Source organism: Empidonax traillii, unplaced genomic scaffold, assembly GCF_003031625.1.
Source record: "Empidonax traillii isolate 1590-97213 ecotype Southwest subspecies unplaced genomic scaffold, ASM303162v1 scaffold126:size1624879, whole genome shotgun sequence".
NCBI classification, from domain to species: Eukaryota; Metazoa; Chordata; class Aves; order Passeriformes; family Tyrannidae; genus Empidonax; species Empidonax traillii.
In genome coordinates, this window is record NW_020955319.1 from 1,354,228 (window position 1) to 1,369,540 (window position 15,313).

General features: G+C 33.8%; 1 protein-coding gene across 50 annotated transcripts in view; it reads left to right on the forward strand.

Moving 5' to 3' along the window:
• RIMS2 (regulating synaptic membrane exocytosis 2) overlaps positions 1-15,313 on the forward strand; it is a 449,434-nt gene that overhangs the window by 265,575 nt on the left and 168,546 nt on the right. For 26 of the 50 annotated variants that reach the window (XM_027883444.1, XM_027883432.1, XM_027883439.1 and 23 more), the window contains one exon: positions 13,875-13,943. In XM_027883444.1, coding sequence (XP_027739245.1) covers positions 13,875-13,943 — 69 coding nt within the window. Of the gene's footprint in view, positions 1-6,762; positions 6,790-13,874; positions 13,944-15,313 lie in introns of all 50 variants that reach the window. The other 24 variants (XM_027883430.1, XM_027883435.1, XM_027883443.1 and 21 more) reach the window with 1 other exon arrangement.

The window sequence follows — 15,313 nt, forward strand, 5'->3', positions numbered from 1 at the left end:
ACCATTAGCAGAGACTTACTCTGCATAGCCTTGAAGTTGTAAGATTATATTTGTCCACAAAAGGAGGAAAGACATGATAGTTTAAAGGTAAGGAACTCTCCTGCAATTCAGTTCTCTTCAGTTTTCTTGTACACCATGACTGTATTGTAAGTAAAGTTTTTAAGTTTTTTTACATGGTTTCTGCCATCTTTTAAGACATTTTAGGAAGTTGAACTTTCCATGTAAAATGTTTTTTACAGACCAACTGGACATTTCTGTTGGTATGTGAAGCTAGTGAAACTCTGCTTTTCAGGAAACATTCAGTCCTGCAAACAAAGCTTATTTGTCTATCATACTTCCTGTGTGTGCAATAAATAATTGCCATCTAGAATGAATAAAACAGTAACTGCTTTATTTTTGAACATTTTTTAGTACTTCTTGACTAAAGATCAATGATAGACTCAAAACTGGAAAGTCAGGTTTTTTCTAAAATGTAATACTAATACATACTAATGCCAATAAATACTAATACTAATAAATACTAATACTAATAATGTGCTTAACTGAACAATCTTATATGTCTGCCTGGAAATGTAGATGGAAGGAATTAACAAAACTTCTGATTTGGTGAAACACTTAAGGTTTGGTATAGATATCCTGCTTTTCAGTGAAGATGATTTAGCCTGACTGTTTCTGCAGCACTAGTTTAACAACCTGGGGTTCTAAAAACTTCAACCAAATAAACAATTTCAGATGTTCACTGTGATTGCTGGGGAATTCGCATACTCCTACACTAAATTATGCTCAAATTCCCATTTGAGATTGAGATGCCATTAAGGATTTTCTCTAGTGGTCTAGGAATATATTCATCTATTGAATCCTTGTGTGTCATAATTAATTTTCAGTTTAAACAGATAGTTTTAAATGTACAGAACAAGGTCTTCTAGAATTAAAATCTCTTTTTTCTGGGGACTGGAAAGGCACACAATTGGAAACTTAGCATCAGATCTGAGTCTGCAATGGCAGCAGAATCCATTTAGCAATTAGAAATACAATTTTTTTTTTTTTAATTTCTTTCACTCCTCTGAAATGGAAATAAAATTACTTCTTGGTGTTCAAAGAGATGGTGGAACATCCTACTGGAGAGATTCAGTACTCAATTAGACAAGATTCTAAGCAATGTAATATAAGTTATCCAAGCCTGAACCAGGTATTGCACCTGATGGCCTCCAAAAGGCTCTTCCCAATCTAAATGTCATCACCAGGGGAATGGTGACGGGCAGACAGCACATCTTATTGTTGTTTGCCTTCACTACGTAAAATATTTATACTAGATTAATAACCCATGGAAGTCTGCTTTTTTAACTTTTCTTTGAGGGGTGTGGTTTTCAAAAGAATATTAAGTTAAACAACATATTAGTTCCGCATGTCTGTAGATGTTTTTGTATCTTTAAATAATACTCCTGTATATGATGAAATAGAAAATGTTATCCAGTGGTACATTATGGCAATGTGAAAAAAATTTCCAGAACGAAGTCAAGGTTTGTCTAACAAGTTTGTTTATGTTTTTCAAAGCACATCTTAGAAAACATATTGGGCTGTTAATACAGTAGGCTGATTTCAATTTCTGGAACCACAAAATCCGAGCAGTTTAGTCCTCCTACCTTTTGTTCATTTCTGATACCTCTATGTGTAGAATTAATGAGTACAAGATGAAGTACTTTATTGAAGGCCCCCTCAAATTGTTAGTGTGAGAAATGATGAGAAATATTTTGAATTACAAGGTTGTTTGTTGTTTGTATAAATGCACATCTACACATCTAAGCTTTCTTATCTTCATGATTGCCAAGTAGCAATAAACACATATTTGAAGACGATACTTAAATGTTATTCTCTAAAGGTAGTTTAAAAAGACCACCTACACTTACCACTTACTTCTATTCTCTTTTTAATATCACTGAATTGCAGTGTTTCTGAAGAAGAGCGGACTGTCAGCTCTGAAGAGTGAAGTCCTATTTAGAGATTGCCAGTAGCAAAGTGCAAGCTTCCCACAGAGCCCCATATGCCATTTTTTTAGGAGCCAGCTTCCAGAGACAGTAGCTCAGTTTCTACATATATTTATCTCTCAATATCTTTGAGTGGGCAGTGTGTTGTAGAGACTGATAGTCAGCTGTCCACCTTCTCTTGCTCAGTCCTCTGATCCATACCTTCCATTAACTTCCTGCTGATGAAGGATCATTACCATACTTTTTCCTTTGAGTTTTTTGAGACATCTACTCAGAAACTGAAACTAATATAGAGCACAGGATTGCAGTTTTCCAGGTCTTTCTGCTAATTATATTTCAGATTTTCATAAAGTGATGATGTTTATCCAATGAGTATATTTTAAGCTTTTTCTTATGTGAAATGTGCTGAACTTTTGAACTGGATTTTTAAAATTACTTCATTTTCTCTAACATTTACCCTAAAAGCAGATATACACTAAGAATTCTGGACAACATTAAACAGAATTACAAACAAAGCAAAATTCTTTTTGTATTGCCTCTGGAAAAAAAAATTGTAAACAGCAAATCAAAAATAATTTAAAAGATTATTTAGGAATTCCCATTGTTAGTGTGTTACTTTTCCATCTTACATTGGGTAAGAATCTTAATACAGATTACATGGAAAATTGAATGTGGTTTCAAAGTTGTGTTCATAGTTGTTCGAATCAGTGGGATGGAAGTTATTTTTAGTATTTCTATTTATTGAGAACTGATACAGAAATAAAACAGGGATTATAACATGGGCTTACAAATCAGAAATTGCTTCCTCTCAAGGTAGCCCAGAATATAAAGATATACATCAGATTGTATCTGAGACATTTTTATTCAATCTTTTACAGCCATGTCCATGTAATGTGAGCAGTTTTGCAGTATGAGCTGGTATTGTTGAGTTGATCAAGGGTACAGGTTTACTGTGTATTTCGAAGAACAGTTGTTTTATAGTGACTCTGAATTTTTTTTTGAAGCAGGTTTTCTTTTAATCCAGAATTTCTTGAAGAAATTTGCCAATTAGGTTTGAAAAGTAACTGCTGCTAGTTTTCTAAGTCAGATTTTGCAGGTTAAAAACCAAGCTGTCTGAATTATTGATCTGCAGACCACAGCAAGTGGGTGTGCAGTGCAGGTAACAGCTAAATGCACCGAGAGAAGAAATGTGCATCTAGCAGTAAACCCTGACATTTTCAGATCTCTTGTTGCAGCATAGGTATGTGCAGCCGTTGAAGGAGAGCTTTTAATTGCCATGAGAAGGCACAGTCTGATTTGAAAAAGAAAAGGGAAGTTTTATATTTTGAGCATTCTCAGTAAGGGAAAAGTAAGAAAACTATAGGAGATGAACTTCTGAAAACAAGATCTAAGAAATTTTAGAAATTACAGCATTTGGAAATGAGCATACAGAAGTCCAAAATGGTGGATCAAATTTCAAGAACTGTACAACAGCATAATCTATCAGAATTAAAATTATGTAAATAAACAGATGTGGAGTAGCTTTATTTTAAAGGGAATTTGACTTTCATAACTTTTAGAATTAAATTCATCAATGACTCCGTTTACTGAGTTTCATGATTCTTCAGGCACATAAAAAAGTCTGGAGGAAGAGAAATTACAGTACTGAGTATTTAATCTCAGGGGAAAAAAATAATTATATTATGTTCTACAAAAAATCTACATATGGTGTGCAAAAGAACTGTATACAACATTTATTTTCCAAATTTTATTTATTTTTTCAGATGGGAATAAAAAGAAATCTGTGATGCATAACCAAAGTGTTTTAAATCACATGGAAAATTTTGTCATCTGCTTTTAGCTTTGTACATTTTCCCCAGTCAGGTTGCAGTTTCTGGGGCAATGCTGAGACTTTAACATGATAAAAATTATTACATCTAACTAGAAAAAAACAAACTGATGGACTGAATTCACAAATAAAGAGCCTCATAGCTTATTAATTTTTGAAAAACATTTTTATATTGACCTGTTGTTGCTAATGCTGAGAAGTTTTTTAATGTTCTGTGGCTGTACCACCAAATCAAAGAGGAGTTGAATGTTATAACTTAATTCAAGCCCTCTCTTGCATTATTTAAATGGTAAAATTGCCAAATCTATTTTATAGAACATCAAGATATATACTTATAGTACCAAGATCATGGAAGTTTAACAATGATTAATTACAAATGTATCTGAAACATTATCCTGTGAAACCTGAGACCCTATGAAATGATGCCCAGTATTCTGCAATGAAAGCTACTGACTTCCTTGGAGCTGTGTGGAGTCTCATTTTACTGCAGAATCGTGATTTTGCTGTCTCAGAAATTTCCTTTTAGATTGTTATATGGAAAGTCAGTAGGATAATTTTCAATGTCACTGAACCTTACTTGAGGAAATTATAATAATGCTGTTTACTGTAGTTAAGTGAATTGTACTTAATGGAAACATGCATCAGTGACTTTTTTCAAATTATAATATGGAGCATTTTATGGTCGGTGGCACAGACTATGAATGATTAATTTATTATAAGACTTCTACCCTAGAGAGCAAGAATAACACTTATTTTTCTCTTTCATGCTTCTTCCTTAAATTTTCTCTTTCTTTTATGGAGCACAAGCCTTGGGCATGTTGTCTTTCTTTGCATGCATTGATATTTTGTTAACAGAATATGGATATATATACACCAGTATTGTATTTATTTATTTATTATATTTATTGTACATCTATGGTTTATTAAATACTTTAATTAAAAGGTATTTAACATGATACAGGGGTGTCTAAAAAGGCCTTAAACAATGAAAAATTTTTCTTTTTCTAATAAAAGAAAGTCAAGGTATTAATTTATTAAATTGCAATTAAACTACAAAAATCCTTAAAAAGCTGTTTTGAAGAAGTTTAAGAGTATTTGATTATTTCAAAATTTCTCTGATTACTTGATAGCATCTATTATTGAACTACTCTTTTGTCATGTAATAATGACAGAAAAATGATGTTCTTTCAACAAAGAACTCAGAGAAGTAACCTTGCTAGGCAGTCAATAAATAGCAAGTTAGATGACCTAGTTTCCTTTTTCAGGCTAAAGATAAAGTATATCTTTTTTTATTATTCAATCATAATAAGCTATTGTATAAAAATGTGATAGCTTTAATGAAGTTTTCAAATGGTTTTAATGTTATTTTGACTTTTTTCTTTCTGTGCTGTAACCATATAGAAACAAACATGGCTTCCTTGGTCCTTAATCCCATCAAAACCTCAGTATTTTTGTGCTCTTGCAGAAGCTCTACCTTTTACAGAGCTTTCAAGAAGTTAAATTCAGAAAGTCCATAACTTAATAATTATGTAAATAATTTCTAGACTGTGTTTGATTTTTTTAGGGAGTGAGTGTGGCACACTCGAACCTTTGGTGACTTTCTGATGTTGTTGGGCTAAAGTAGGAAAATTCTCCAAACTCCATTCTTCATCATTTTGTAGCCAAATAAGAGCCAGTTTTTAATTAAATTTACAACCAGGAGAGATTAGTACCAAGGGATACAAATATAAGAGAAGTTACGAGATAAAAATCACATCTAAAATTTAAATGGTGCTGTAAAAAAACCCCTGTTATTTGCTTTGAAATTATATTACCTAATGGAATTCTGGATCGGAGGCATAAAATTTTATTACATTTGTCAAGAAACAAATTTGAAAATACAGTTAGAAATTGTAAGTAGTAGATGATTTAGTGATATTATCCACATATTAAAATAGTTAGTACCTAGATGTCAGAGAAAGTGTGACTTGCCAGAAGGTACTTAGTCATCCAGTGAATCCTTTAACGGCACCAGCTGGAAAGAAATTGAAATTTTCCTTTTTCCTCAGACACTGTCATGTCTTATCATCTGAGGTGCATTATTTACTCACGGACTGTCACTCATTTCTATTTAAGATGGTGTCTGTGAGCTGTTCAACTCTAAGGAATAAAAATATTCATAATGTCTTGCTAATGACAAGATACTATTAATGTTATTCTGACTACCCAGCTTCTTCATATTACCTGATGAAAGTTATATTTACGACGTCTGCAAATGCAATGTAGCAAGTCACTTTTCCATAATTGTTCAGATATTCAAATACTAATATTTTGTCCAGTTTAGAAATACTGGTATGATTGTATGTAAAGCTAAAATACATAAACAGTCAGACTTAAAAAACAGAAACAATAAATCAGATGGTGCAAGTATTTAATCATTGAGATCACAACAGGACTCCTAAATTCACTGCTAACAACAGTAAGTAGATAAGGTTTTTATGTATGCACATATTTACCAAATCAAGACCTAACTGGAGAGAAGAGATTGACTTGAACAGCACTTCTGAGTCTGTTAAATTTAAAGTAGGATTCATAAATGCATCTTGGGAAAGTTCTTTAAGGGTAGCAGCTCGTACTGTAGGCCTAGGTGAATTTTGCCCTGAAAAAGGTAAATACTCAAGAGTAAAAATGTGCAGTTGTACTTCAGAATTGGAACTTACTGAAATAGCTCTACTAGTCCTCTGTGACTACTGAGTACAACTGGTGATCCAAAAGTGATTGACATTTTTGTGGTTTAATTTCTCTTGGATGCTTGAGTTTTATTATTTTGAAGGAATGTGGCCTAAATATCAAAATTTTCAGCATCTGGCAGCAATTATAATGAAGTTTAAGGTTCTAATCATCCCTGTTACATGTACTGATTCATGTATTTTTCCCTGACGCTACTTCATTTCAATATTTGTTTTCCAGATAAAGGCTTATATTCATATAACTCAGGTAAATTTTCAGCATGCCAGAAATGCTTATTGCTTCCATATGCGTGCAAAATATAATTTTATTGGTGTGCTTTTGCTGCCTTTTGTGCACATGCTAAATTGCTTAAAAGTTCCTTGGCTTTTCTTGTCTGCTTTTCAGTAATAGGTCTTTTGTTGGCTTTCTTTCTCTATTCTTAACATTTCAGTATTGGTATTGGAGCAGTATTGTAACACCATACTTGCTTTGCTTCCCTTTATTTTAGATACAGCTATGGTAGGAAAACTTTAGTGAGCTTTATTAGCTATATTAGGAAAATGCTATTTTGCTTAAGCTACATTAAAAGGAACACTGTTATATTACAGCTGCTTGAGAACTAGTGTAAGTATTTTTAGAATGCAGACATGGGGTAAGTTAAGAACTGGCAAAATCAGTCTTTACGCTGATATGAATTTTCTATAATTTAATAGTGCTTTAAATTCCCCATTACAAATCCAGCTGAGAAGTTTGCCTTAATTAAATATAAGTAAATTAATAATGTGCAGTTTTCACAAACTTAAATTTTGTAGTGCATTTCATGTGGGACTTTTTGCAGTTCTGGAAGTTTTAATTATTGGAATCTCTTTGTGAATGGGTTCAACTAATTATCTTTTAGTTATGTTGAAAAAGTGAAACACACGTTGTTATGAAAATGGATTCATATTATGGTGGAAAGAAACAAAAACCCCACAGAGTAATGCTTTCTTCAGAATAGTACTAACAAAATCTGGTTTCCATTACATCTAATGTCAATCTCTCCTATTTCTTCTATTTCATTCTCTCCTGAAATTATCCCACATTCTTCTTATTTTTTTACAATATCTTCACATGGGAAGAGACCAAGTTTGCTGTGGCATCTGTGGACTTGTGCACATGTGGATTAGAAACAAATTTTAGCTCGATATTGTTTCTTTTAAATTAAGTTCTAATTTGTATCTCTCTCTTCTATCCAGTAACCATTTTCAAAGATCTGTAGAAACTTGGTAGGATTTGTCTGTCAATGTAGATGAAATTGGTAAAAAAGTCCAAAACCCACTGTTACATGCAGGAGGATAAAGTGACATATTCATGTGGAGACAGCAGGACTGCATTAGAAATTATCTCACACGAAGAACCCTCAGGCACAGACTGGATGAATATCAGACAGCAAATTCTTAAGACAGTTGTGAGACTGATTTTGGGTTTGCTTATATGTCAGCTTTGTACACAGAACAATTACAAGCAATGCTAAGGGACTTTAAGTGGTTGTGAAGGCCTTGTGTGAGCTTCAGGGAAGGAACTATGAGCATGCTTCACTACCCTTTGTTCTCTCAAGAAGTCTATAAAACCTCGAAAAAGAGCTTCCTGCACTGTAAGGGACAGGATCTACAGCTTGGGAGCTCTGTCTGCTTTCTTCTTTTTAGTTTTGAGCTTTTTTCCTCCACAAGAAAAATTAGAGAATTCCTGAGCCATAAATCTGGCACTTTGTTCTGTATTTAAGCTGAGTAACCTTAATTTTATTTCTTATTCTATCTCCTGAACTAGCCCATTCTATATTGGTTGGTCATATGGATTTTAGTAGGTTTTTGAACCTTATGCATTGGTCTTCTCTTGAGGTCTATAACAGAAATATCATTGGGAAATACATGAAGTACAGAAGGTATTATATCTTGCATTATTACCTCTGTATACTAACAGTAGAGTGAAGCAAAACTCTGCCAACTTTAGTTGTCATGTAGAAGGCAGAGAGTATTTTGGAGCGCTCCACAGATTTTGGTTGCTTTGCAAGAAAATATTTGTTTGCATATTGTTTCATTCATCTGGAAGAGCTCCAACAATTTAGAATGTCGTTATGGATATAAATGTGATTCTGATGAAATGGAATAGAATATTTCCACTGGCGGGGGCCTACAATTATCGTCTAGTTCAGCTACCTGACCACTCCAGTGCTGACCATATGTTAAAGCATGTCATTAAAGGCATTGTTCAAATTCCTATTAAACACTGACAGGCTTGGGAAATTAAAAGAATATTCTCTAAACATTGTTTCAATTATTTCCATATTATTCTTATTCAGAAGTTGTTAATGCTTTCATGGCCACCAACACTGCAGCCCATGAAAAGTTAACAAAAAAAAAAAAAAGGGTTTAATTCATAAAATTGAAAGAAACACCTGGTTGTTTTATTTATATTATTGCTAGCCATGAAGATGAAAAATAGAAATGTTTTTATACTAAGAAACTACTATATTATAAATCCTTTCTCTGCCTACTAGAAAGTAAAAATGTAAATAGGAAAATAGTAAAAACTGAAACAGAAAGTACTTGCTAAATGGAAATTGAAAATAATGCTCCTAATGGGTTTTAGGTGGTGGGGTTTTTCCCCAGTCCTGCAATGGAAGCTACAGTGAAAGAGCTGTAAACTTCCAGTCCCACTGTGTTCATGTTCTTGCAGAGTTGTGCTGGGGGGGCTGGTGGCATGAGCAGCATCGTAGGGAAGGAGTAGGTAGATGTGGAAGGGCAGGAGGATCCTTAATGTTGTCAGGGTCTGATGAGTTGGTTTTCCATTGTCCCTGGAAAAATTTTATGGATAGTTTAAGGGTATTAAACCCAAACCTCCTAAAGTGAATAGGAATATATCTTTTGATGTCACTGGGCCTAGGGTTATGCTGAATTAAGGTATTTTTATGAGGGTTACAGTAGCTAATCATAGAGCATGGGGTCTATTTTGCCTTCAGTCCATAACTGTAATAACTGTTAATCCTGGTGGAAGGAGTTCAGAAGTCCGTATTTACCACCTGTTGCCGCCCAGCTATCAGACAAAAGGGTAATAATACCTCTAATACAGTTTCATTAATAAGCTAAATACCAGTAGAATGGCAGTGAGACTTGATTAATGCCATTTCTCATGTTTGAAGTCCATCAAAGAAAAAGTTAATTATATGCAAAACATTGGCATCCATGCATTTATTTGATGCATCCAGTGTGCTGAGTGTTACATGCTTAAGCTTTTTACTGAACTTTGACTTTATGTTTGAATGGATTTAAATACCCTATTTTATAATATATATGTCAAACAGTTTAAGATATACACTAAAATACTAAATAAGTGTTTAATTCTCTATATTAATTTGGATTAATTTGTGAGAGGCTTCATTGTCACTTTTCCCAGATAAAATATGAATTGCTCTTTCTTATTTTTATGATCAGTGATTCAAATTGCTTAGATAATAAAGTACTGTTTTGAAAAGATGTGGCTAAGGTGGGACTGATGCCTTGATCTTCAAATTTACATTGTCAATATGTTAAAAAGAAAATTACCTTCTAAAATTAATACACAGCAGATGAAATTACTTTTGCAGAAGTTAGAAGAAATATTAAACTAAACTACCAGCAATTATATGGGCATTTCAAATCCTTGGTTCAGTAAAAGATTCTGACCTCTGCCCTTTCCAGTTTGTTCCATTTCTGAAGTTAATGGAAGATGTTTTAAATAAATGTAATCTGATTCCTTTGCAGAAGTTATATATTCCAGGCAGTAGTTCTTGACATTACATGTTTAATTGACATGCTTTCCTTCCTCTGTCCTTTCTGAAAACATCAATGATAAAACCAAGTAATTGATTCTGCTTTGACTTTCCTCTGACTTCTTTACCATCATTTAAATTTACATTTGTAAATAAATGGGAAATATTACTTAAACATGATTATTATTTTTCAGTTGGTTTATATCCTAGTAGTTAGAGTTGGGTAAAGTAGCTTGGGGAGATAGATGATCTGATCGAGCTTCATATATCATCTTACAGATGAAGTTTTCATATTTAAGTAATGTCAGCTATTGCTAGAGTGTCTCCTCTTTGCAGTAAAAAATAAGATTTGGGAGAGCTCTAAAATTTGATTCTTCCCCTGTTTTTATTCTTTCTCTAGTCCCATCCTTTGGGCACATCTCAGTCCTGGGCCATTCACTTTCCCCATGCCCCAGCTCTTCCCTGAAGCTTGGATGGGAATAAAGATAGAAGTCTGTACTTAAAAAGAGAGAAGAGTCTCTAGATCCTGGAAGATTATTTAGAGCTGAGTATTAGGAGATTCTGGAGCAGATGGATCTCATTTGAGGAGACAGAGAGAGAGAGAGAAAGAAAGCCCTGTCTGTTATGCCCATGGTCTGTTGAAGCTTCTTAATCTCTCTTTTCTGCCAGATGTATCCTGTGACTACAACAACATAATTTTAGCTACACAGCTGGGAAGTCTATAGCCCACTGTGACAACAGCTGACTATTTTCATCCTCAAAATGCAAATCTTTCCTCCAGAATACAGAATATTCTAAAAATATGTTTAAGCAGATGTACTTAGCTGTAAATACAAACATAAATGAAAAGCAAACTCAGTTGTAATTAATTAGATTCATTCATAAGAATGAATTAGATGATGAGTAAATGATATCCATTGAAATCATAGTTGATTCAGCCTTTTTACATCTTTCGTGATATAAACCTTTCCAAGCATCCATGTGATGAGCATCAGCAAACTATTCAGTTTCCCTCAGCTTCAGATTCCACAATCTTCTCTCTGATGGAACCTGAGTGATGTTGCTGGCATCTCTGCACAGCAGCCACAGATCTGCTGCCAGAGCCGTGTCAGGGTTTCCAGAGGACAAAATCACACTGCTTAGCACTCACTTTGGGGGCTTCTGCCTTTCAGACTCCAGCCAAATCCCAGCCAGCCAGTAGGGATCTTTTGCTTAGTGTTTGGTCACAAATATTGTCCTTCTTTAATGACCTGGTTTTGAATAAGTGGCTAAGGAAAATGGAGACTAATCCTGCTTGCTCACTGGCGTGTATATCAGCACACAAGTAGAAGGCTTTGCTGAAAATGGCAGCAGGAACAGCATCACAGGTGGAATGGTTACTTTCTTAGGGAAGAAAGAAAGATTTTTATTGGGCCTCTGTAATACTCTAATTAAGAAAATAATCAGAGGAGGTCAAAATGTTTTCCTTTACTCCTGCCCTTATCTTCTAGGTTTCCTTGAGGGCTAATGGTCATCACTTTCTTATTATTTTTTTACAGAGAGACTTTACTTTCTGTTATTTCTTAACTCAAAGACACCTGTCCCCCACCCACTGTAGCATGGCTATTTCTAAATTTTTTTAATAAACTGATCTAATAATTCTACCATATGAGAATTGCATGACTTTCCCAGTAGTTATATTAATTTCCTGTGAGGAAAGCACCAACCTTTACTGCAATTGTATAACCACAATTAACATTTTTGTACTGAAATTGCATAATGTATTGGCAGACAAGATTGTTTTCTAAGAATTAGCGCATATCACACTTATACCATTTTTTAGATGAATAATTTTTAAGCTGAGAAATTTTTCCCCCAAAGAAAGAGTCTGCAGTCTAGTTTATAAATTCGTACACCCACATCTTAATTGCTGAAATCACTTCTGAGTTCTCATAAGGGGCACAGAGGAACTAGAAAACATATAAACAAATACAGCAGGAACAATCACAAATATGGAATTGTGTGAGTATGCAAAGGAACAAAACAATGTTTTTTCAGCTCAAAAAAAACCCAAACAAGATGACTATAGAAGAATACAGAATGCTGATTCAAGTTTTCAGAATACAAAGGCTTGGAGAGCATTGTCTGAAATAATCTAATAGAAATAAAATATAGGAAAGTTGATTTCACACAATGCATAATTGAACTGCAGAATTCATTGACATAGCATATTACAAGGGCCAAGAGAATACTGTGAATTGAAATTATATGAATTTGTGGAGAATGAGTTGATTACTTACTTATGGTAAAAATCTTAGGAGAAGTCTCAGTTGCCAGGACCCCTGCCTGATGAAATCTAGAAGGGTGCAACACAGAAATGTTTTTTCATACAGATCTTGCAAGCACACTCTTTCCGCTAAAGAAGGACCTTCCACTATCCCCTGATGGGCAGACAAATGTTAGACAGTCTGACAAAAGACAGCAGTTCTCCTAATTAAAATAATTTCTAACATTTCATTGAAATGAAAACTTTTTATTTTTGTCAAAAGTCCTCTTAGCGCTTGTTCTTCCAGTTTTCTATTGGGAAAAGGAGAATACAGACCCTTCTGTGCCACTCACCCAGACAGAGCATTGGTACTGCTTTGTCCTGGGTTTCTTCAGGTTTATTCCCAGTTTTTACTTGTATTTATGTGTGGGTTTCAGAATAAATTGTGCTGTGTCAGGTATAAAAAAAAATCTTGCACATAATTGAAATTGTGTTGACAATTAAAGTTTCTACCTCCTAGTCTAACCTTCTAGTTACCTATTTTTAGATGGCCAGAAAATTAGAATAGGCACACCATTTTGGTGAACAGGGGTTTTTCACATTTAAAACAAGTAAAGGAATAATTAGAATTAGAATTCACATGCCAGTGCTTAACTCTGATCTCAGCAATCAAATGCTGTTTAAAAGATGCCACAGAAGACTGAAGTAGAATGAAGGTAAACGCAAACTGATGTATATACTCTCCCTACATTTTGGCTCTGATTGTGTTTATGGAATCTACTTTCTCCAGCCAAGCTCTAGCTATTTTGGCAGGTGTATGCTTACAGAGCATTTAACAGTTTGTTTGTTTTTCATGACACACTATATGTGTGAAGCTGCCTGTTCTCCTGATAATCCTTGCTAAGACCTCAAAGAAAATCCTACATCCATTTAATATTATTACTGTTAATAATTTTTCTGTCATTCAGAGACTTTGGAGAGGGATGGTGCCGTTACATGGCAACTTGAAAGATGAACAGTGTGAATCCAGTTTCTATATGGAATTAATACATATAGACATGAAGTACATGAAAATATTTGATAAAAGCAATGTTGTGAAGATGTATTTCAGCATTTTATTTTATATTGCATTAAAGATTTAGCTGAAAATAGTTGGTACAAACTAATACATTAGCAATAATATAACATGAATAATTAACCTTATATGCTGATATTAATGCTTCTTTCTCTAGGATGAAATCTGTACATTTATTTATGTGTCATTGTCTGAGGAAAGTTTTAATGTACAGGAAGACAAATGATACATTTTTTTTTTCCCAGGATCCAAAAGAATCAGCGACAGTGAAGTCTCTGATTATGACTGTGATGATGGAATTGGTGTTGTTTCAGGTATTGTCTAAATTTACATGTCTACGTTCAGTAGAAATATAACTTATTCACAATTTATTATGAATTTTATGTTTTTCTGGTGAATAATAAGTGGGACCTAAACATATACTTTTTCAAGAGACAAAAATAAGTATTATGAGTAATGCATATTAACCTCAAAAATTACTTACAGAGAGGAAAAAATCAGTGTGAATTTCCTTGTTGCTTTTATGAAATTATAAAAATAGCATAAAAGTAGTGTTTTTATTAAATACCTAGAAATGTTCATTTGATTAATAGTCACTAAGTCTTTCAGATTGCCTATCCTCCCAAAAATAAGGGCTCTCATATTGCTGTTGGTGAGTTGAACTAGAAATGTATCAACTTAACTTTGGAGCGTAATAATAAAGGTAATGGAAAAGGGGGGATGGGTGGATGTATTTCTAGAGTGTCTACTGTGGCATCATTTTGAAGCTGGTATCTTTTTCTTGTCCTGGAGAAATGTACTGAGTTTTGCAGAAGTTTTGCCAGGTACTTGAACATCAGAGAGATTCTTATGAAACATCTAGATTTACAATTTTATGATTTGATAAACTCATATTTTGACAGCTTGTAAAATTATGGTCTTTACAGTTCAGTGAATAAGTCTACTTCCCTTCCCTGAGTTTCTGATGTACCTTTAGGATCTTTTAGCTTTTGAATTTTTGCTGACAATTCTTCACCTTAGTTGCATTTTAATTCAGCCTGTCTGTGTGGTAGGAAAGTCTGAAGATCTTTTGGTTTTGAAATATTAATTTATTGTCTTTCTTTTTTTGTGCTGCTGTCTCTATGTTTGCAAGTCTTTTGGTTTATCCTTGTCTTATCATCCACTCTCATATCATCCCTCTCTCGTTTAAGGGTTCCCTATTCATTTGCAGACTCATCACAATCTTGGTTTAAATATGTTCCTTCTTGCATGAAGCCATTTGTCTCTCTTTGTTTTCTTTCTTTCTTATTTACCCCATTTCTTTCACTTTGTATTTTCAGGTCTTATTTAACATGACACTTCACTTTGCTCTTTTTCTGTCTGCCGTATAAATACTGTATTACATGAAATACGTTTGCTAACAACTGTTGAGTACTCTCAGTGATCCTTTCTGTAAAATTAATGTGTATTCCAAATATCGCACCAGTGAACTTAACTCCAGAAATCTTAAGGAAGAACAGGAATTCTGTTTTGGCTCCTCTTTAATTTACTTTTATTCGTAATGGTAGACTAGATGTCCTTTAAAGTTCCCTTCCAACTCAAACCATTTTGATGTTTAATCATCTCTTGGAAAAATTATTTGCAAAAGTTATCACTTCTTGTGGCTTGGATCAGCCTGCTTAGAAAAATGTAATAAATATCAATC